At 38.6% G+C, this 22941-nt stretch overlaps 2 protein-coding genes and 1 pseudogene across 3 annotated transcripts in view; 2 read left to right on the top strand and 1 right to left on the bottom strand.

Annotated features, from left to right (window-relative positions):
- SLC25A16 (solute carrier family 25 member 16) overlaps window positions 1-4184 on the top strand; it is a 51530-nt gene extending 47346 nt beyond the window's left edge. Inside the window, exon 9 of one of the 2 annotated variants that reach the window (XM_043596486.1) lies at window positions 2262-4184. In XM_043596486.1, the coding sequence (XP_043452421.1) occupies window positions 2262-2418 (157 nt within the window). In that variant the 3' untranslated portion in view covers window positions 2419-4184. Of the gene's footprint in view, window positions 1-2233 lie in introns of both variants that reach the window. The other variant, XM_043596487.1, reaches the window with a different exon arrangement.
- Window positions 4185-10900: 6716 nt separating this feature from the next.
- Window positions 10901-22941, top strand: part of DNA2 (DNA replication helicase/nuclease 2) — a 52354-nt gene continuing 40313 nt past the window's right edge. The window contains exons 1-4 of the mRNA XM_043596485.1: window positions 10901-11071; window positions 12505-12687; window positions 14510-14693; window positions 16640-16785. Of these exons, the coding sequence (XP_043452420.1) occupies window positions 11001-11071; window positions 12505-12687; window positions 14510-14693; window positions 16640-16785 (584 nt within the window). The 5' untranslated portion in view covers window positions 10901-11000. The remainder of the gene's footprint in view (window positions 11072-12504; window positions 12688-14509; window positions 14694-16639; window positions 16786-22941) is intronic.
- LOC122493656 lies at window positions 16368-16445 on the bottom strand (annotated as a pseudogene).

The raw sequence follows: 22941 nt of genomic DNA, 5'->3' as shown, positions 1-22941 counted from the left end.
AAGTTTGTTAAAAATTCACATTATGGGGGCGCCTGGGTGGCGCAGTCGGTTAAGCGTCCGACTTCAGCCAGGTCACGATCTCGCTGTCCGTGAGTTCGAGCCCCGCGTCGGGCTCTGGGCTGATGGCTCAGAGCCTGGAGCCTGTTTCCGATTCTGTGTCTCCCTCTCTCTCTGCCCCTCCCCCGTTCATGCTCTGTCTCTCTCTGTCCCAAAAAAATAAATAAACATTGAAAAAAAAAATTAAAAAAAAAATTCACTGGGTGGCTCAGTTGGTCAAGTGTCAGACTCTTGATTTGGCTCAGGTCATGATTTCATGGTTTGGGAGACTGAGCTCTGAGTCAGACTCTGCGCTGACAGCTCTGAGCCCACTTGGGATTCTCTCTCTCCCTCTGTCTCTGTCCCACCCTCACTCACTTGCACATGTGCTCGTGCGCATTCTTTCTCATTCTCTCTCAAAAAAAAAAAAATTTTAAAAGTCACTTTAGAGCAGCTTGGTTAAATAGAAATATAATGTGAGCCACTTATATAATTAAAAATTTTCTGGTAGCCACATTAAAAAAAAAGTATAAAAAAACAGATGACTGTTTTAAAATATTTTAATTTAGGGGCACCCAGCTGGCTCATTGTGAGGAGTATGCAACTCTTGATTTTGGGGTTGTTTGTCTGAGCCCCATGTTGGGTGTAGAGATTACTTAAATAAATAAACTTAAAAAAAGTTAAATATTTTAATTTAACCTAATATGTCAAAAATATTATCACTTCAACATCTCAAGACTTTGCATCCTTTTTTTAATACTAAGTGTTTGAGGGGCACCTGGGTGGCTCAGTCAGTTAAGCCCAGACTTTGGGTCAAGTCAAGACCTCACGGTTTGTGGGTTCGAGCCCCACATCCGGCTCTGTGCTGACAGCTAGAGCCTGGAGGCTGCTTCAGATTCTGTGTCTCCTTCTTTCTCGCTGCCCCTTCTTGGCTCTCTCTCTCTCTCTCTCTCTCTCTCAAAAACAAATAAACATTTGAAAACATTAAAAAAATAAAGAAACTAAGTGTTTGAAATCCAGGGTGTATTTAATACTGACAGCACATTTCAATTTGGACTTGCCACATTTTAAGTGCTCACTAACCATGCATGGCTAGTGGCTACCATCATTACCCAGCACAGCTCTAGAGTTTTCTATAATCTGTAGAGATTTAGAATCATTCTGTTTTCTGGGTGGTGTGCAGAACATTTGCTCAGGACTTTGAATTGCCTTTGAATTGCCTAAAAGGTTTTTTGAAGATTTTAGTCCAGATTGCCTATCAAAAGAGAAAGGCAAAAGCCAAAATGTTGGTTTGAAAGGAAGGAACACCGAAACTAGAAAGTCTTTATTGCCTATATCTGATAGTCCTTTAACCATTAGTTCTATAACCATCTGCTAGTTGTAGTATAAAACTTGAGTTGAAATGGAAGCTTGATGGGCAACTGAGCATACATCCCTCAAAAAGAATACATAAATATTTCAAATATTTTTATGATATAGTGTTGCCAGTAAATTTTACATAGTCCAAACAAAGTAAATTGTATTAATGAGCCGGCAATTCTGTGTATAATGCTTGTACTTGTTTGGAATGAATTGCTGTTTTATGGTGCATTTTCACCTTGTTTTAACACTTGCTTTCCAAAAGCTATTCAAGATGACATTTTGGCTTTTTTATTTTTAAATGTTTATTTATTTTTGAAGGAAAGGGAAAGAGGGTGTGTGGGAGGGGCTGAGAGGGAGACAGAAGATCTGGTGAGTAGAGGAGGGGCAGAGAGAGAAGGAGAGAGAGAGAATCCCAAGCAGCTCCTCACTGTCAGCACAGAGAGCTATGTGGGGATCTTAGTCATGAACCTGTGAGATCATAACTTGAGCTAAAGTCAGATGTTCAACTGACTGAGCCACCCAGGTGCCCTTGACATTTTGACTTCTTTTTAAAAAAAAAATTTTTTTTTCAACGTTTATTTATTTTTGGGACAGAGAGAGACAGTGCATGAACGGGGGAGGGGCAGAGAGAGAGAGGGAGACACAGAATCGGAAACAGGCTCCAGGCTCTGAGCCATCAGCCCAGAGCCCGACGCGGGGCTCGAACTCACGGACTGCGAGATCGTGACCTGGCTGAAGTCGGACGCTTAACCGACTGCGCCACCCAGGCGCCCCGTTGACTTCTTTTAAAAATGCTATTATGGATCCTGAAAATATCTCATCAGTGGGCATAAAGGTGTCATCATTTAACTATTGTCTTTCAGTACCATGTGGGAGACTATGAAGTACGTCTATGGACACCATGGAATTCGAAGAGGATTATATCGTGGCTTATCTCTTAATTACATTCGCTGTATTCCCTCTCAAGCAGTGGCTTTTACAACATATGAACTTATGAAGCAGTTTTTTCACCTCAACTGAAGAAAATCGTGATTTCTTTTCCTGAGTAAACTCTCACAGGGAGACATAAATGTTCTTTTAATTTTGAGGGGAACATTACTTGAAGGGGGCTATTTCCCTAGTCACAGGAACCACTGGTATTTTAGTACTTGATTTTTTTATTCATAACAAATCAAAAGTGCTTACCGTGCTTTTTGATGCCAAAAGTTATAACTGAGAACATTGAAAAAAATTCCTAAGCTGATGCTGGCTAATCAGTTAGGTTATTTGAAACTGTTTTAAAATGTTTTTTGGGAGTACACTAACTTAAAATGGGATTCAAGAGGTTGCCATTAGGCTTTATCATGCTTTAATTCCAAGCTTTAAGTATAATCATGATTTTCAAAGACTCTAACATTGGTTATTATTATTGTAATAAACAGGCTTGGTTATATTGCAGCAGAATGATGAGAACTGAATTTTTATGTTTATAAAATGTAGCTTAGGGGGCACCTGGCTGGCTCAGCCAGGAGAGCTGAGATTAAGATTCTTAATCTCGGAGTCATAAATTCCAACCCCATGTTAGGTGTAGAGATTACTGGGGCGGCAGGGTGGGGTGGGAGGGAAGTAGTTTAGAAGCCAGCATTGAACATTATTCTTAGTATCTCTCTTCTCATAATTCTGCTCCACTGCATAAAAGGACTGACACTTTTTCTCTTTGTTTTTAAATAAAATAAATGCTGTATTTAAAAATTAGCCTTGTAGAAGCTCAACAATAAATGAAGAATTTTCAGGTGTTGCTCAAATGTTATTACTAGGTACTATGACTGACTTAAATTTGTTTTTAAAAGTCAATATATTTCCCAAAGGCAGTAATAATAAATACTGAATATCTTTGCTCTCAAAACAGATTAGCATTATAGATTTGTTTTTGTTACATGATTTGGTATATACTAGAAAACTTATTTAAGTGAACTGTGAAATATCTATTAATATAGATGTGAATGTCAAAGAATGTTTCTAAGGTATTTTGTCATGATACATCAACTAGTTCTTCCATGTAAAATAATTTTAGTGCAATATAAACTTAAGTAGAAACATAAAACTGATTTGATTTGCTATCCTTTATATTAAAATGGTTTAAAATATAAGAATTCCATTTATTGTGTTTAGAGTACTTTCTATCTCTTACTGTAAGCATGACAGAAGTGGAAAGGGAACAAATACAGTTCTGTCCTCAGACATAGCAATTTGTAGAACTGATGTGATTTTTTTTGATCAATGCAAACTATTTTAACTGCTCTAACTTTATAATTTTTTTTATTGAGGTAAAATTGACATATAACAATATATTAGTTTCAGGTGCACAATGTAATGATTCAATATTTGTATTTACTGCAAAACAATCACCACAATAGTCTACTTACCATCTAATTGATGTGATTTTTAGGACATTAGAAAACTAAGTCGAAAAGTGTTACTTCTGCTTCAATTTTAATTTTGTTTGCATAAAAGATTTCTTGTCATACTTTGGTAAAAATTAGATGAACTGGTTTCATTTTCAAAGTCTTTATTTTAAAATAAATATGTGTCTTTGTATGATTTGTAAGTGTACCCCACAGGTAGAAATACGTGTGTTCTTGAAAGTATTTTGTATATTTTCATTTCTGGGCTATACTGTAGCTAAATATTGTTATCAAGTCACAAGATAATTTAAATGTATGAAATAAATATCTCAGTTATGTTATCAATAAAAGAGGACTGCAAATATTTTTTTTAAATAAAAATTTGCATTCTATGTTACAGAATTTTATTCATATTTGGACCATTATTTCTCTTTTTTAACTATTCACATTATTAAAGCACAAATGATAAACATCAATAGTCAGAATGCAAGAATATTTAAAATAATGACTATAGTTATATTTGATTTATTTCAGATTGATGACCCAAAGTGTATCTTGCCAGGTTATCTTCCACTGAAGATTGACTATTTCTGTTTTGATTTCCATTGTTACTCTTTTACTGCCTTTTTTGAGAATACCCCTTTGATCTATAGAATGGGACAGTGGTCTGGTCTAGGCAGTAAGTGAGGTACCACTCCTAGTTTTCAAGGGTATGGAGTTAGAATGGTTAATGGGTAGGGGCGCCCGAGTGGCTCAGTCAGTTAAGTGTCCGACTTTGGCTCAGGTCATGATCTCGAGGTTCGTGAATTCAAGCCCCACATTGGTCTCTTTGCTGTCAGTGCAGAGCCTGGTACCTGCTTCGGATCCTCTGGCTCCCTCTCTCTCTCTGCCCCTCTCCAGCTCACGCTCTCTCTCTCAAAAATAAATAAACATTAAATAAATAAAACTTTAAAAAAAAGAAAGTTTAATGGGTATATATACTAATATCTTACACTATTCTCCCCTTGGGTATTCAACATCCATTGTGTGTCAGGCATTGTATCAGCATAATGGGGGGCTTACCTTGGGAGATCTGTTAGCTGTACTTATAGTCTGATTTGAATGTTCAGTAGCATCTAACACCAGGTATCTTTCTAAAACAGTATGTACCACACTTTATGGTAATTACCTTTTTACCTGTGTCCCCTGAACTGGTTCTCTCCAAAGCAGAGCCATGCCTTCATTTCCTATAAGGAGCACAGGATGTAGCACCATAATAGGAGCTCAGTGATGTATACTGATGGGAAAAAGGAAGGCTCAGTCCCCGTTTTTGGAGACCTTATGTTCAGTAGGCAGAAATAAGGCACAATTAGACCATGGGAAGAACAATTAAGAAATTCATTTGTTTTGTTTCATAGAAATGTCTTGTTACTGGGGTGCCTGGGTTGCTCCTCCAATTAAGTATCCAGCTCTTGGTTTCGGCTCAGGTCATGATCTCACAGTTTCATTAGTCTGAGGCCCACATTGGGCTCTGTGCTGGGATTCTCGCTTTTCCCCCTGCTCATGCTGTCTCTGTCTTGAAGAAAGAAAGAAACAAAGAAAGAAAGAAAGAAAGAAGAAAGAAAGAAAGAGAAAGAAAGAAAGGAGAAAGGAAGGAAGGAAATGTCTTGTTGCTAATTTGAGCAAAGATGAATGGCAAATAATAAAACCTATATTATGTGAATAATGCATTGCCTTGAGGAGTTGGGCCAATGATACCTGACATACTTGGATAACAACTGAACACTTTACACAATTCCTCACATCAATTCTTTGAAAAACAGACCGTTAGACCCTAGAAATTGATGACAAATAAGTCATGCATATTTCCTGAGGACCTACTATATTCCAGGTTTTGTTTTATGCGCTTTCAATGCCTTAACTCTATCTCTACAACAACTATAAGATAGGTACTATTTGATATCCCTTTTTTACACATGGAATAACGGAGGCCCAGGGAGATCAAATAACTTGCCCAAATTCACACAGTTAGTGGTGGATCTAGGATTCAAATTCAGCCAGTGAATCTACAGCCTACTCTGCTAGCCATGATGCTATACTTCAACACAGTAGTATCCTATTTAAAAACATTTTTTATGTTTATTTTTGAGAGAGAGAGAGCACAAGCAGGGGAGAGGTAGAGAGAGAAGGATACACAGAATCTGAAGCAGGCTCCAGGCTCTGAGCTGACATGTCAGCACAGAGCCTGATGTGGGGCTCAAACCCATGAACTGGGAGATCACGACCTGAGTGGAAGTTGGATGCTTAACCGACTGAGCCACCCAGGCGCCCCAGTAATATCCTATTTAGATGACACTCTAACGTCAAATAAATTTGGAACATGTCAATAAACATAAACTAATCAATAAAATTATGATAGTTTATGGAAAATGCTTATTAAGTAAATAGGCCACATTATAGAGAATAATTGTTGGGTGTAAGGATCAGAGAACTACTTTAGAATCATCAGGGAAAAGTTTCTTTAATATGCTATACTTTAAGCTGACACATGGAGGATAAAAAGGAAATAACTATGCAGAATTGTGGGGGCAGAATGGCCTCAGGTGAAGAGAATAGCCTCAAACAGGAAACAGCTTGGCTTGCATAGGAATTGTCAAAAGTCCACTGTGAATGAAACTTTGTGAGTGAATGAGTAGCAACAAATGGGGTTGGAGAAATAGACAAAGGCCAGACCACTGAGGGCTCTAAAGGATATGGTAATAATTTTGTTTTTTATCCTAAATACAATGGGAAATGCTTGAAGGTTTTCAGCAGGGGAATAAAACTGTCTGATTATGTTTTTACAAAGATCACTCTACTTTGTCCACAAAGTTTGCAGTAAAAACAGAAATCAGAAGGGGAACCTGGGTGGCTCAGTCAGTTGAATGTCCAACTTTGGCCCAGGTCATGATCTCATGGTTTGTGCATTTGAGTCCCACTTCGGGCTCTGTGCTGATAGCTCAGAGCCTGGAGCCTGCTTCAGATTCTGTGCCTCTGTCTCTCTCCCTCTCTCTCTCTCTCTCTCTCTCTCTCTCTCTGCCCCTCCCCCACTCATACTCTGTCTCTCTCTCCTTCAAAAATAAATAAACATTAAAAAAAAATTAAAAAAAATAAACATTAAAAATTTTAAAAAAGAATTAAAAAGACATCACTAGGGATCCTATGAATACTTTTTTAAAATTTTTTTTAACGTTTATTTATTTTTGAGACAGAGAGAGAGAGCATGAACGGGGGAGGGGCAGAGAGAGAGGGAGACACAGAATCGGAAGCAGGCTCCAGGCTCTGGGCTGACGGCTCAGAAGTTGACGTGGGGCTTGAGCTCACGAACTGCGAGATCCTGACCTGAGCTGAAGTCGGACACTCAACCGACTGAGCCACCCAGGCGCCCGTGGATCCTATGAATATTAAAAAGATAACAAGGCATTCCTAAATAACTCTTTGCCAAGGAATGTAACAATTTAGATGAAATGGACAGATGCCTTGAAAATCACACCATAGAAACTACCATAGATGAAAAAAATCTTCACAGCCAATTTAAAAAATTGAATTCATCAAAAATTCTTCCAGAAGGAAACTCCAGACTCCAGGTCCCTGACTGGCTCAGTCAGTGGAGTGTGCAACTGTTGATCTTGGGTTTGTGGGTTCAAGCCCTATTCTGGGTGTAAATAACTTTAAAAAATAAAATAAAATCTTTAAAAAAGGAAAAAAAAAAAAAAAAAAGGAACTCCAGACTCAGATGTGAATTCTAATGAACATCTGAGAAAGAAAGAATCTATAAACTTCCAGAAATTAAAAGACAAAGAACACTTCCCAACTCATGTTATGATGCCAGCATAACTTTGATATCCAAACCTGACAAAGTTGTTACAAGAAAATTATAGACCAGTATCTTTCAAAAGCAAAGATTGGAAAATCCTTAACAACATATAATCAAATTGGGGCACCTGGTTGACTCAGCCAGTAGAGTATGTGACTCTTGATCTCAGGGTCATGAGTTGGGTGTAGAGATTACTTTAAAAAAAGAAAATAGGGGCTCCTGGGTGGCTCAGTCGTTTAAGTGTCAGACTTCCTCTCAGGTCATGATCTCGTGGTTTGTGAGTTCCAGCCCCATGTTGGACTCTGTGCTGACAGCTCGGAGCCTAGAACCTGCTTTGGATTCTTTGTTTCCCTCTCTCTGTCCCTCTCCAGTCACTCTCTGTCTCTTGCTCTCAAAAATAAATACACATTAAAAAAATTAAAAATAAAATAAAAAATAAAGTAGTCAACACATTAGCAAATCAAACCCAGAGATACATCCGAGTTTATCCTAGGATTGCCAAATTGTTTAATAAAGTCAGTTTTCAATAACAGAATAAAGGAGAAAATGCACATGATCCTTCAATAGATGCAGAAAAAGTACTTAGCAAAATTCACCATTGATTCATTATAAAAACTAATCACTTTAGGGGTGCCTGTGTGACTCAGTTAGTTGATCACTTGCCTCTTGATTTTGGCTCAGGTCTTTGTCCCACGGTTGTGGGATCATGCCCCACTTCTGGCCCCGTGCTGAGTGTGGAGCCTGCTTGGGATTCTCTCTCTCACTCTCCCACTGCACCCCCCCCCCCCGCCCCCGCACCATCCACTCAAACACTCTCTCTCTCTCTCTCAAAATAAAAATAAAAACAAAACCAAAAAACAATCACATTAGAACAGAAGAGACCGGGGCACTTGGCTGTCTCAGTCAGAAGACAGAGTGACTCTTGATCTCAGGGTTGTAAATTCCAGCACCACGTTGGGTTTAGAGATTACTTAAAAATAAAATCTCTGCCCCTCCCCTGCTTACAGGCATGCATTCCCTCTCTCTCAAAATAAATAAATAAACTTAGAACAAAACAGTGTGTTGCAGTTTTCTAGGTTAGAGACAATGATAGGGTAGTGACAGTGGAGATGGAAACAAATGAAGAGATTTAAGATAGTTTTAGAAGTTGAATCTATGTGTCTGCCTATGAATTGGATGTGAGTAGTAACAGAAAAGAATCAGGATGACTTCTGAGTTTCTAGCCTTGTCTTCTGGGTCGATAGTGCTATTACTGAGAAGAATAATAGGTCTGTCAAGAAAATAAAAATTCCATTTTGGCCATGTTATAATTAAAGACCCCGCCCCCCCCCCCCCCCCCCCCCCCCCCCCCCCCCATATTGCTAAGTGTAGATATCAAGCAGTAGTTGTGTTTTTGAATTCAGAGGAAAAGCCTTGCCTATACACATGAATGTGAGAATTGGCAGGATAGAGATGGTATTTAAAGCCATGAGAATAAAAAAATAATAATAAAATTAAGCCATGACAATGTCTGAAAAAACCTAGGGAACTGGTTGATAGAAAAATATGTCCAGAAACTGAACTCTGAGGACTTCCAACATTTAGAGATTGGGCAGAAAATGAAGAAACAATACAGGAGATTGAAGAGGGCCTGTGAGGTTGGGGGAAAACCAGATGAGTGTGGTGTCACAGGTAGAAAATCTGTATGTATTGGGCCGCCTGGGTGGCTCTATCCATTAACCCTCTGACTTTGGCTCAGGTTATGATCTCATGGTTCATGTGTTTGAGCCCTGCATGGGGCTCTGTACTGACAGCTCAGAGCCTGGAGCCTGCTTTGGATTTTGTGTCTCCCTCTCTCTCTCTGCCCCTACCCCACACGTGCTTGCTCTCTCTCTTTCTCTCTCTCTGTGTCAAAAATAGACATGAAAGAAAGAAAGAAAGAAAGAAAGAAAGAAAGAAAGAAAGAAAGAAAGAAAGAAAGAAAAAGAAAGAAAGAAAGAAAAAGAAAGAAAGGAAGAAAATCTGTATCTATTACAGGCAAGGCTTTTTTTCCCCCCAAGAAATTTCTCATAATTTTGTATGAATAAACACGAATATAAAAGACAACTTTTAATAACGATTATTTTGATTTTTAAAAATTAAGAGTAGGGTAGGGGCAGAGAGAGAGGGAGAGAAAGAGAGAATCCCAAGTGGGCTCCATGCTGTCAGCTGGGAGCCCCATGAAGGGCTCAAACTCAAGAACTATGGTATCATGACCTGACCCAAAATCAAGAATCAGATGGTTAACCCAGTGAGCTACCCAGCTGCCCCATAAAGATTATTTTTAAATGGGAGGATAGGGGCACTTGGCTGGGTCAGTCAGTGGAGCCAGTGACTCTTTCAAATTGTGACTTCAAGCCCCATGTTAGGTGTAGAGATTATTGAAAAAATAAAAAAATAAAGTTTTGCTCTCAGGATGGCCAAGAGAGAGATGGAGTAAATCCATCAAGGCAACATCTTTTATTTTATTTTGTTTTATTTATTTTTTAAAGTTTATTTATTTTGCGATGGAACCAGCAGGGAAGGGGCAGAGAGTAAGGAGGACAGATGATCCAAAGCAGGTTCTTCCGGGATAGCAGAGAGTTCAATGCAGGCCCTCTAACTCACCAACAGCAAAATCAGGACCTTAGTCAAATTCAGACACTCAACCAAGGGAGCCACCGAGGCTCCCCAAGGTAACATCTTTTAAAGGTGGGAGACACTGGGCCCCATTACAAGTCTGGGAGGAACCTACTAGTGAGGTCCACATTGATGATACAAGAGAACGACGGAGTAGCTGAAGAAAAAAAGGCCCTTGAATGAGTGCAAATAGGATTGTTCATTGATCAGTGGACTTTGTCCACTGTTGAAAAAGTGGAAAGAGGATATAAGACAAGCACGGATATTAGTACTTTTGTAGAAAGTCGTGGTATCATGAGGAAATTCCTACCTGATGGCTTCTATTTTCTCAATTTTCCAGAAAAAAAAGGCAAGGTTTTCTCCCAAAACAATGGAAAATTCTGCATGCTAACAAGGGACGCCTGGGTTTGGGTAATTGGTTCTGTTCTAAGAGTGTGTGTTGAGCATGCGTTGGCGTGTCTAGAGAAAATGCGAGAATATTTGGGCCAGATTAAGAACACCCCCAATTTTCCTAACGCATAAGCAAGGGAGCAAGGATCTCTTAAAATCTCTGCCCAAGCGCCGCTCTCCACGTGGAGCATGCCGGGCTGGGAGGGGCTGCTTCGCGCAGGTCACTTGGGACTGCGGTGGGCAGGCGGACATGCGCATGCGTGCGGCGCCTCGCGGACTCGCGCTTCTTTTCCTTCTCTGAGGTTCTCCGTTTCCCTGGTTTTAACTGGCGTGTGTTTGCAGTGTCTTCCCTCGTGATGTTGCAGCTGGAAGAACTGGAGCTGTTGAAGAAGAGTCTCGGGGAAGAGGCTGGTCCGCCGGCGGAGCTGTGAGCAGAGCGGAGGGAGGGTTTGGGAGCAAGGCGGGAGATTTGAAAGAAAGGAGCGGGAGAGGCGGCACCCACGCCTCCGGGAAGCCAGGCTTGGGATAAAATGATCCCGCTTGGGTCCCAGGGTGCCGGACGAGTTTCCCGAGCTGGGATCTGTTTCATAGGGTTCTCTTTGGGTCCGCACTTGGGCCAGAGCTCGAAAACTGCTTACTCAACCGTTCATTCTTGCCCGTATTCGGGGAGTGCCAGTCACCTTAAACTAGCCTTCATAAAAGGAAATTGCAACTGCTAGATGCTTTTCTCCTTATGTAGTGGGAGAAACTTATCCCACGGAGAACTCTGCATCCTCAACTTGGACTAAATGGTCAGGGCAACTTGACCAGCATAATGTGGAATTCTTTTCAGTTAATAATAATGATAATTATTGTTGCCGGATCTTTGCGTTTTGGGTTTTGATCAGCAATACCTTTGCGAGATCCTTAAGGTGTCCCAACTGACCTTTGGGAATTTCGCAGCCTGAGGCTCCCTGGAGTAGGTGAATGAGGCGATTACAAAGTAGTAAGAGTCTAGGGTTGGGTGACAAAGATAGTTTGAGGGTAATAGGAAGGCATTTGGTATTATAATTAGAGAGGTAATGACTGTGGACTCTTGTACTGTCACTGATAAAGACTGCAATCAAACTGGAAGGACTAAAGAGGGACTTAATATTTTCTAGAGCGGTTAGAGCAGTCCTGCATAGTTTTCAGGCGGCTAGGATCAATGGATAAAAGTATTGTGCAGTTGACTTGCCCATTATAAATGAAAAATTTCTGAGTTGAGTCACTGTATGAATGAACTAATGTGACAGGTATTAAGCTTGCTTTTCTCTAGGAAGTAGGTGCTAGTTGATTCATACTGAGATTTTACAGAAAGATTTTCTTCATTAAATAGTAGGTACAACTAGATAATTTCTAAGTAGGCTCCTAAAGATTGATACAATACTGTGGCTCAAGGTAGTATTTCAGCAAACCACCTCCACTATGGTTTTCCTTAACAATACCTTTCATTTACAAAAAAGATGGTGTACAGGACATTTGCTTTTATTTGTACTTTGGAAGGGTTTGCACCAGTGGTAGGAATTTGTTATTTGATATTTCTCAGTTTATCCTTAATCCTCATAATCATGGATGTTTCACAGAGCTCCTGAGAACCTATACAGTATTTGGAAAAACTCGTATCACAAGCATGTTTTAAATGGCATTACTTTTGGGAAGTTTTATAATCGGAATTCTGCTATGCCCTTGCTCTCTTAATTTTTACGTATTTTAGCTAATGGTCATTGTGATAAGCTTTCTAGAAGAAACAAACCTAGAAAACTAGAAGGCTGGTTTGTAGATAAAGGAAATTGGATGGCTTATTTCATGCTACAGTAGTTCTGTTTGTGTATGCTTCAGATTTCAGAAGAAAGTGGAAGCTTCCTTTTCTAAAACAGTTCTGAGCCGAGGAATGGATAACCGGTACCTGGTATTAGCAGTCAATACTGTACAGAATGAAGAAGGAAACCATGAAAAGCACCTAATCATCACTGCTTCTCAGTCACTAGAATATAAAGAACTGTGTATCCTTAGGAATGACTGGTAATTTTTGTGTGACTTTGAGCACTGATCTGGCTTAAGAGTCTTAAGGGAGCAGATATGAACCTGAATTAATTCCATGTAGACATTTTGCTTATTACCTCAGCATCTCAAAGCCCTTATTCTGAAATTGATCTTTATTGTCATTTGAAAATTAAGTACGGGGTACCTGGGTGGCTCAGTCAGTTAAGTGTCCAACTTAGGCCCAGGTCATGATCTCACAGCTTGTGAGTTCAAGCCCCATGTCAGGCTCTGTGCTGCAGCTCAGCCTGGAGGCTGCTTCAGATTCTCCTCTCTCTCTCTCTCTCTCTCTGCCCCTCCCGTACTCACGCTCTGTCTCTCTCATTCAAAAATAAACATATGGGCACCTGGGTGGCTCAGTTGGTTAAGCGTCTGACTTCAGCTCAGGTCATGATCTCATGGTTTGTGGGTTCGTCTCTCTGCTCCTCTCTTGTTCACTTTCTCTCTCAAAAATAAATAAACATTAAAAAAAAACCCAAAAACATAAGCATAAAAAAAGAAAATTAACTACAAAGGGCCTTATTAATTTTTTTTTAATGTTTTTATTTATTTTTAAGACAGAGACAGAGCATGAGCAGGGGAGGGGCAGAGAGAGAGGGAGACACAGAATCCCAAGCAGGCTCCAGGCTCTGAGCTGTCAGCACAGAGCCCGACGCGGGGCCCAAACCCAAACAAAGGACCTTATTAGATGACTACTTCCAAAGTTTCCCAGTACTTAAAAAAAAAATTTTTTTTTAACGTTTATTTATTTTTGAGACAGAGAGAGACAGAGCATGAACGGGGGGAGGGTCAGAGACAGGGAGACACAGAATCTGAAACAGGCTCCAGGCCCTGAGCTGTCAGCACAGAGCCCGACACGGGGCTTGAACTCACTGACCTCGAGATCATGACCTGAGTCGAAGTCGGCCGCTTAACCGACTGAGCCACCCAGGCGCCCCTTCCCAATACTTTTTAAGATTGCAGCTTAAAACTCGTAATTATTTTCACTAAAAGCAAAATTAATTACAGCATAAGAACATTCTGAAACCCTAGGTTTCTCTACACAAGCAAAGTATGGTATGTGAGGGGTAAAGGGGAAATTCAGAGAAAGTGGAGGTCTAATTTTGTCTATTTAGGCTCTTTGTCTAGATAAGAATGATAAATACGATTTTGTTCTCTTTTTTTTTCTTTTTTAGCATTTATTCATTATTTTCAGAGAGAGTGAGAGAGAGAGGTTGTGTATGCACATTAGCTTGGGGGAAGAACAGAGAAAGAGGAGAGAGAATCCCAAGCAGGCTCCATGCTGGAGCCCCAAATCAGGGCTCAATCTCACGGTTCATGAGATTGAACCAAAATCAAGGTTGGACATTTAACCAACTGCCACCCCGGTGCCCCAGTATGTTTTTATTCTTAACACATTGGGTTTGTCTTCATGTCTCAAGACTTACATAAACTGTAGAAATGCTAAAAATCTTAAGAATGAGAGAATTATTATTGAAATAAGCTAATCCATAAGTGGAGCTATGTGTTCACGCTATTAAAGATTTGATAGCTTTTGCAGTAAATGATGCTAACACTAAGCAGTTTTCCTTTTTGGTATTTAAGGAAGACCCCTGAGTGTTCTCAGTTGTATTTCAAAGGTAGAAAGGAGTAGAATGAGTAGGAGTTGATTCTGAAGACTGCATCCTAGTATGAAATTATTTTGAAAGACCCAGAAATTTACAAATACTATTCCTTCAGATAAAGTACTCATTTGCTTTTTGAAGCTTCCTTAACATGTTTAAATATAGGAACCTAAACTATGTATATTTTGCTTTATTTTTAGGTGCTCTTTACCAGTGGAGCCAGGGGACATCATTCATTTGGAGGGAGACTGCATATCTGATACTTGGATAATAGATGAAGATTTTGGATATTTGATTCTATATCCAGACATACTGATTTCTGGCACAAGCATAGCCAGTAGTATTCGATGTATGAGAAGAGCTGTCCTAAGTGAAACTTTTAGGGTGAATAATATTAACAGCTAATGTTTCTGCAGGGTCTTAGAGTTTACAGAGCACTTTTATACTCTTATTTCATTTAGTCGTCACAAATTCCTGTGAGGTAGATGGTAATAATCAGCTGCATTTTACAGATGAGGAAAATCAGGCTCAGAGAGGTTAAATGTTAAATGACTTGGTGAGAGTTACTGTAGCTAGTAAGTGGCAGTGCTAGGACTCAAGTCCAGGTGACTGAATCCTTTGAATCTTGATCAGTGCTTAACAAAATAATTAATTCTAGTGATAAAAGTAATGTAAGCGATGATATTTTTTAATGCTTCTAGGAATTTCCAAACTTGGCTTCATGTGATTTCCAATAAACTAAAAATAAATGTGACTGTCTCTCATAAAAAAATATTCTGGAAAATTTCAAACATACATAAATAGATGATTCGAATAATTTCCCATATACCCATTTTGCTGTTCTCAAACATTATATTATTTTGCATGTAAATGAAGGTGGATCTTTTAAAAATATAAATATGATACCTTTATCATACACCATAAAATTAAAAGTATTTCCTTTCATTAATATAATGCCCAGTTTATCTATAATGCCCAGATAGATAATGTCCCATTATTTCTCTGTAATGTCTTTAATAGAAAGTAGTTTTTTCTTCAGTTGGTTTGTCAGAATTCAAACAAGGTTTTTTGGTTTTTTTTTTAAGATTTTATTTTTAAGTAATATCTATACCCAGTGTGGGGCTCGAACCCACAACCCTGAGATCAAGAGTCAGATGCTTTACCAACTGAGGCAGCCAGGCACCCCCAGAGTCTTTGATTTATGTTTTGATAGGTCTAAGTTTTTTTTAATCTATATTCTACCTATTCTTACCCTCTTTGTTTCAGTTCCATTTACTGAAGAACCTGGGTTTTTATTAAGAGTTTTCTCTTCCTTTCAGTGTATTTTAAAAATTATACAATTTATATCTATGTAGAAAACCAAAATTGTTTTAGAAACTTTTTACTTCGTAGTTCTTTTAGACTTGTTAAGAACTTGCATGAATAGTACAGAGAATCCCTCTGTAAATTAATTTTTTAAATTCCTGAAGCATGTTTTGGTGGACTTTATCTAGTTTTTTGATAGCTTTAAGGGGAATGTCTAGGCTAAGAAAAGGGTTAATTGAGAAATAATATGCCTTTTTTTTTTTCTTTAAAAATTTCTTATAATGTTTATTTTTGAGAGGCAGAGACAGAGCATAAGTGCGGGAGGGACAAAGAAAGAGAGACACACACAGAATCTGAAGCAAGCTCCAGCTCTGAGCTGTCAGCACAGAGCCCGATGCAAGGCTTGAATCCACGAACTGTGAGATCATGACTTGAGCAGAAGTCAGAATACTCAACAGACTGAGCCACCTAGGCACCCTTTTCTTTTTTTAAATAACTATTTCTTTTTGAGTGGAGAGAACTTGTCAGAAATCTGTGCTGTAAATTTAAATTTTATGTTTGAATAATGTCTTTTACTTACATGAGTTTATGAGCCATGGCTTTATTGCATTTTATTTCGGTAGATTATAAAGTGAAATTAGAAAAGAATATATTAAGTATTTGAAAATACATTGAAATTTTTCATATAGGTAATTTTTAATATTTTCAAAGTGGAAATTACTGATTTTCTTTAAAAATAACATGCTTGTAAAATAATTTGGGTAATTCTTTACGTTCAGAGAAACTTCTCTAATAACAAACTATAGAAATGATCCCTGAAAGTATAGTCTTTAATTCGGATAGTTCTGAATAGAAGAAAGTGAAAGTCATCTGTAATTCTACTTACTAGAATAAAAATTGTTTAATATTTTAGCATTTGTCTCACTAGTGCAGTTTGGCTATGGTAGTTAAAATTGGTAATAAATATGAGATCATGTGTGTTAATAGTGTGGAATAAAATATATGATTTTTTTTTTTTTAAATAGAGCTGTAATCCAGCCACACGTCAAATGCTGATTGGTACAGTTCTTCATGAAGTATTTCAAAAAGCAATAAGCAATAGCTTTGCCCCAGAAAAACTACAAGAATATGCTTTTCAAACTATTCGAGAAATAAAACATCTGAAGGAAATGTAAGTAGTACAAGACATGCTGTAGGTACAATTCTATTATAAAATCTATTCCTGGAATCCAGAAGGTATTTGGCTATTAGAGTATTAAATATAAATCAGAGTAATACTAGAATATAGATTCCAGGGTTGTAGTACCCCACTGCAGTTCTGTGAAGAGCTTCTGAAATTGCAGAATAGAAACTCTTGAGCTAAAAATATCTGAATATTCTGTACATGTGTGCAATAGATTCTTCAGCTGTTCTCAGTGTAAAAAATGTTTTGCCTTACTTGTAGTTATGTGACATACTGAAAATTGTATGGGTTTGGGAATCAGATGGACTTGGTTTTACATTCTAGCTTTGCTAGTTTTAGGATTGAACAGGTTACTATTTTTGAAAGGTTTTGAAAAAGGCAGTAAATCCTATTTTGCAGACTTTTGTGACAGTGGAGAAAATACATACAAACCCACAAATGGCTAATTGTTGGCATTTTTTATTTTATTTTATTATTTTATTTTTATTTTTTTAATGTTTTATTTATATTTGAGAGAGAGAGTGACAGAGTGCAAGCGGGGAAAGGGCAGAGAGAGAGACACACAGAATCAGAAGCAGGCTCCAGGCTCAGCTGACAGCACAGAGCTTGACGTGGAGCTTGAACTCACAAACCATGAGACCGTGACCTGAGCCAAAGTCGGTGCTTAACTGACTGAGCCACCCAGTCGCCCCTAATTGTTGGCATTTTGTGAGTGATTACATGCAGAGGGGTTGGCATAATCTGCTGTTCTGTCATCACTCCTATTGCAGACACTCTTTTTTTCACAGAAGTATTTTTATTAGTGGTAATTTTGATTTCCAGACTAGTTGACATAAATCTGCTTTTCCCAGATGTAATTCTGTTTCGCTGTTTATATGGAAAAAGTGTGTTCCAAAATGCCACACAACTTATTTACTAATGTCATATGACCTATTGTCTTGAAAACATTTTAGATCCCTGACATGTGTCAGGCATTGTGTTCAGTGCTTTTAGACATCTTATATAATCTCACAGCAACCGAAAGAAACTGAAACACACAGAAGCTGTCCCTTGGTCATGACTACATAGCATGACATTCAGAATATGAGTAGATTTCATAAAGCTTTTGCTTTAAAGAGTTCTACTTATTGCCTTATTTGCCACTTTGCATTTCAGTAAAACACAGCTGTTATTTACATTTTGCCTTTTTATTTTTATTTTTTAAAGTTTATTCATTTATTTTGAGAGGGAGAGAGCATGTGTGTGTGCATGAGCAGGGGAGGGGCAGGGAGAGAGAGACTGAGAATCCCAAGCAGGTTCTATGCTCTCAATGCAGAATCTGATCAAGGTTCTAACTCACAAACTGAGATCATGACCTGAGCCGAAATCCACAGTGGGACAGTTAACTGAGCCACACAGCACCCCATTTTTCTTTTTTGTAATTAGAAATTTGAAAAATTTTTAAAATTAGAAACTTATTTTTTAAATGAAGTTTAAAATTTTAATTCCACTATAGTTAACATACAGTGTTATATTAGTTTCAAGTGTACAGTATAGTGATTCAGCAATTCTGTATATTACTCTCTGCTCATCATAAGTGTACCACTTAATCCCTTTCACCTATTTCACCATTCCACCACTCACCTCCATTGGTAACCCTCTGTTGTCTATAGTTAAGAGTCTTTTTTGGTTTGTCTCTTTTGTTTTTTGTTCATTTGGTTTGTTTCTTAAATTCCACATATGCATGAAATCATATGGTGTTTGTCTTTCTCTAACAGACTTATTTTACTTAGTATTATACTCTCTAGAACCATCCATGGTGTTGCAAATGGCAAGATTTCATTCTTTTTTATGGCTGAGTAATATTCCATTATACATGGATGTGTGCGCATGTGTGTATGTGTGTGTATCACATCTTCTTTATCCATTCATCTACCGATGGACACTTGGACTGCTTCTATAATTTGGCTATTGTAAATAATGCTGCTATAAACATAGGCAGTGCATAAATCCTTTCAAATTAGTGTTTTTGTATTCTTGGGATAAATACCCAGTAGTGTGATTACTGGATCAAAGAGTAGTTCTATTTTTAATTTTTTAAGGAACCTCCCTACTGTTTTCCACAGTGGCTGCGCCAGTTTGCATTCCCACCAACAGTGCAACAGAGGATTTTTTTTGTTTTTTTTTGTTTTTTGTTTTTCCACATCTTTGCCAACACTTGTTTTTTGCATTTCAGAGTTTTAACTTTTTTTTGGTCATATCCTAGTCAACATACAGTGATGCCTTATCTGTTGCATGTGGTATTGATTATTCCCCTGAAATAAATCACATCTAAACTTAGTAGCTTTAAATGACTCGTGTCTAATCTATTACCTCATAGTTTCTGTTAGCAAACTATGTTAGGTTAGGAATTCAGAGGTGGTTTAACTGGAAGGTACCGGCTCAGGGTCTCCCGTGGGGCTCCCTTGTGGAGCTGGTCATTTGAAGGGAGGATCTGCTTCCATGATGATGCATTCACATGGCTGTTGTCATGAGGCCTGAATTCCTAGCTGGCTGTTGTAGTCATGAGGCCTCATTTTGTTGCCACGTGAGCCTCTCTGTAGCGCTGTCTAATGTGTTCTCACAACATGGCAGGTGCTACTTCAGATTAAAGTGTCTAAGGAAGTGAGCAAGCAGGAAACCATAGTGCCTTTTTTTTTTTTTTTTTTTTTTTTTTTTGTATGTCCCTGATGATGAGTGATGTTGAACATCTTTTCATGTGTCTGTTAGCCATCCGGGTGTCCTCTTTGGGAACGTGTCTATTCATGTCTTTTGCCCATTTCTTCACTGGATTATTTGTATTTTGGGTATTGAGTTGGTAAGTTCTTTATAGATTTTGGATCCTAACACTTTATTTGATATGTTATTTGCAAATATGTTCTCCCATTCCATCAGTTGCCTTTTAGTTTTGCTGATTGTTTCCTTTGCTGTGCAGAAGCTTTTGATGTTTAATTTTCTTTAAAGTTTCTTAGTAAACTTCTTTTTAAGTTTATTTTTGAGAGAGAGAATATCTGAAGCAGGCTCCAGGCTCTGAGCTGTCAGTACAGAGCCCGAAGCGGGTCTTAAACCCATAAACCGTGAGATCATGACCTAAGCCAAAGTTGGAAGCTTAACCGACTGAGCCACCCAGGGACCCCCAGAAGGTTTTTATGTTGATGAGGTCCCAGTAGTTCATTTTTGTTTTGTTGCCCTTACCTCTAGAGACATGTCAAGTAAGAAGTTGCTGCAGCTGAGGTCAAAGAGGTTGTTGCCTGTTTTCTCCTATAGGATTTTGATGGCTTCCTGTTTTATGTTTAGGTCTTTCATCCATTTTGAGTTTATTTTTGTGTATGGTGTAAGAAAGTGGTCCAGGTTCATTCTTCTGCATGTCGCTGTCCAGTTTTCCCAACAACATTTGCTGAAGAGACTTTTAAAAAAAAATTTTTTTTTTTTTACATTTATTTTTGAGAGATATAGAGACACAGAGTACAAGTTGGGGAGGGGCAGACAGAGAATGAGACACAGAATCCAAAGCAGGCTCCAGGCTCTGAGGTGTCAGCACAGAGTCTGACATAGGGCTCGAACTCACAAACCGTGAGATCATGACCTGAGCTGAAGTCGGAAGCTTAGCCGACTGAGCCACCCAGGTGCACTGAGACTGTCTTTTTTCCATTGGATATTCTGTCCTGCTTTGTCAAAGATTAGTTGGCCATATGTTTGTGGGTCTATTTCTGGGTTCTCTATTCTGTTCCCTTGATCTATGTGTCTGTTCATGTGCCAGTACCATACTGTCTTGATGACTATAGCTTTGTAATACAGCTTGAAGTGCGGAATTGTGATGCCTCTGGCTTTGGTTTTCTTTTTCAGGATTGTTTTGGCTTACTCAGGGTCTTTTCTGGTTCCATACAGGATAGTTTGTTCTATCTCTGTGAAGAATGCCAGTGTTATTTTGAAAGGGATTGCATTGAATATGTAGATTGGTTTGGGTAGTATTGACATTTGAACAGTATTTGTTCTTCTAATCCACGAGCATGGACTGTTTTTCCATTTTTTTTGTGTTTTCTTCAATCTCTTTCATAAGCTTTCTGTAGTTTTCAGTGAATCGTTTTTCATCTCTTTGGTTAGGTTTATTCCTAGGTATTTTATGGTTTTTGGCAAAAAGGGAGAATTTAGATGCAGAAGACATTAAATAATGAGTATGAACTGGTTTGGAGATTTTTTTTTTTTTTAATTTTTTTTTTTTTTTCAACGTTTATTTATTTTTGGGACAGAGAGAGACAGAGCATGAACGGGGGAGGGGCAGAGAGAGAGGGAGACACAGAATCGGAAACAGGCTCCAGGCTCTGAGCCATCAGCCCAGAGCCTGACGCGGGGCTCGAACTCACAGACCGCGAGATCGTGACCTGGCTGAAGTCGGATGCTTAACCGACTGCGCCACCCAGGCGCCCCTGGTTTGGAGATTTTAAATAGAGTCCTGCTCTGTAAGAAATAAAACACTTGGGAGAATCTGCCTAAGGAGATTATGACAGTAAAGAATGGCTCCAAGATGGTTAGAGAAAGTTATTTAGGAAAAGATTACACAGGGTGCCTGGGTGGCTCAGTCTGTTAAGCATCTGACTTTGGCTCAGGTCATGATCTCATGGTTCATGAGTGAGCCCCACATTGGGCTTTGTGCTGACAGCTTGAGACTTGAGCCTGCTTTGGATTCTGTGTTTCCCTCTCTCTCTGCTCCTTCCCCACTTGTATTCTCTCTCTTTCTTTCTCTCAAAAATAAAGGTTAAAAAAATTAAATAATAATAAAAAAAGGAAATGAGTACCCAATTGTGCAGGTATTTTTAAAATAATGTTATTATTTCTAAACAGATTATAAATTTATGTTTACCATATTGTAATAGTATAAGAAGGTATATGGTAAAAAAGTAAGTCCTTTCTCCCTGTATCCTACTTGTTACCTAGTTCCTTTCCCTAAAGACAACCATTGCTATCAGTTTCTTATATATCCTTTCACAGAGATTTCAAACATTTATGTGTGACAATGTATGTGTGTGTGTGTATACACACATCCACACCTACACACACACACACACCTATATATTTTTCATTAGGTAAATTGTAGAATACCATGTATATTATTGTTCACTTAAAGATTTAAGTTCACGTTAAAGATTAAATCTTGCTGATCATTCCATATCAGTACTCATCAAGCTGTCTCATTTTTAATTAATAATGACATAATGTTTCATTGTATGGATGTACTGTAATTTATTTAAGTATCTCCTTGGCATTTCAATCTTTGCTTTTATTAGCAATCCTATAAGAGATAACTTTTTTTTTTAAAGATTTAAAAACATTTTCTTTAATGTTTATTTCTGAGAGAGAGAGAGCTTGAACAGGTGAGGGGCAGAGAGAGAGGGAGACAGAATCCGAAACAGGCTCTGTACTGTCAACGCAAAACCTGATATGGCACTTGAACCCATGAACTGTGGGTTCCGAGCCAAAGTCAGATGTTCAACCAAGATGCCCCAAGATTTTTTTTAAAGTAGGCTCCATACCCAATGCACAGCTTGAACTCACGACCCTGAGATCAAGAGTTGTATGCTGTACTAAGTAAGGCGCCCCTAAGAAATACCTTTATACATCTTTTATTTCACACCTGTGAGGCATATATTGGGTTAAATACTTAGAAGTGGAATTGTTGGGCCACAGAATATGTACACTTAAAACATTTAAAAAATCTTTTTATTTGGAAATAATTTCAAATTTAAAGAAAAGTTGCAAGATTAGTGCAGTCAACACTCATGTACTGTTTACTCAGATTCATCTGCTAAATGTGTGTGTGCGTGTGTATAGATTTTTTTCCCCTAAGGTTGTGTAGTATAGAACAGATTGAGCAGGGCCCTGGACATCCTGGGGTGCCCTGTGCTCTCAGGATGCTTACTGCAATGGGAAGAGCTGATCTTGCTCACCTTGCCTTCAGGCCTTTACTCCCCATACTCTCTGTGGTTGGGGCCAGGCACGTGGTGATGTTTGATGGCTGGGTGAGGGGCCTAAGTGCTTGATGAGGCAGCTTGCTGCTAGCCAAGGACTTTGCTCATGGCTCGTTGTCACTAATGATGAGCCAGATGGGCTCAGGGCTTATGCCCCTGA

Source organism: Prionailurus bengalensis, chromosome D2 (genome assembly GCF_016509475.1).
Source record: "Prionailurus bengalensis isolate Pbe53 chromosome D2, Fcat_Pben_1.1_paternal_pri, whole genome shotgun sequence".
Classification (NCBI taxonomy): domain Eukaryota; kingdom Metazoa; phylum Chordata; class Mammalia; order Carnivora; family Felidae; genus Prionailurus; species Prionailurus bengalensis.
The sequence above is the reverse complement of the archived record's forward strand: the minus strand, read 5'-3'. Positions and strand labels throughout refer to the sequence as shown.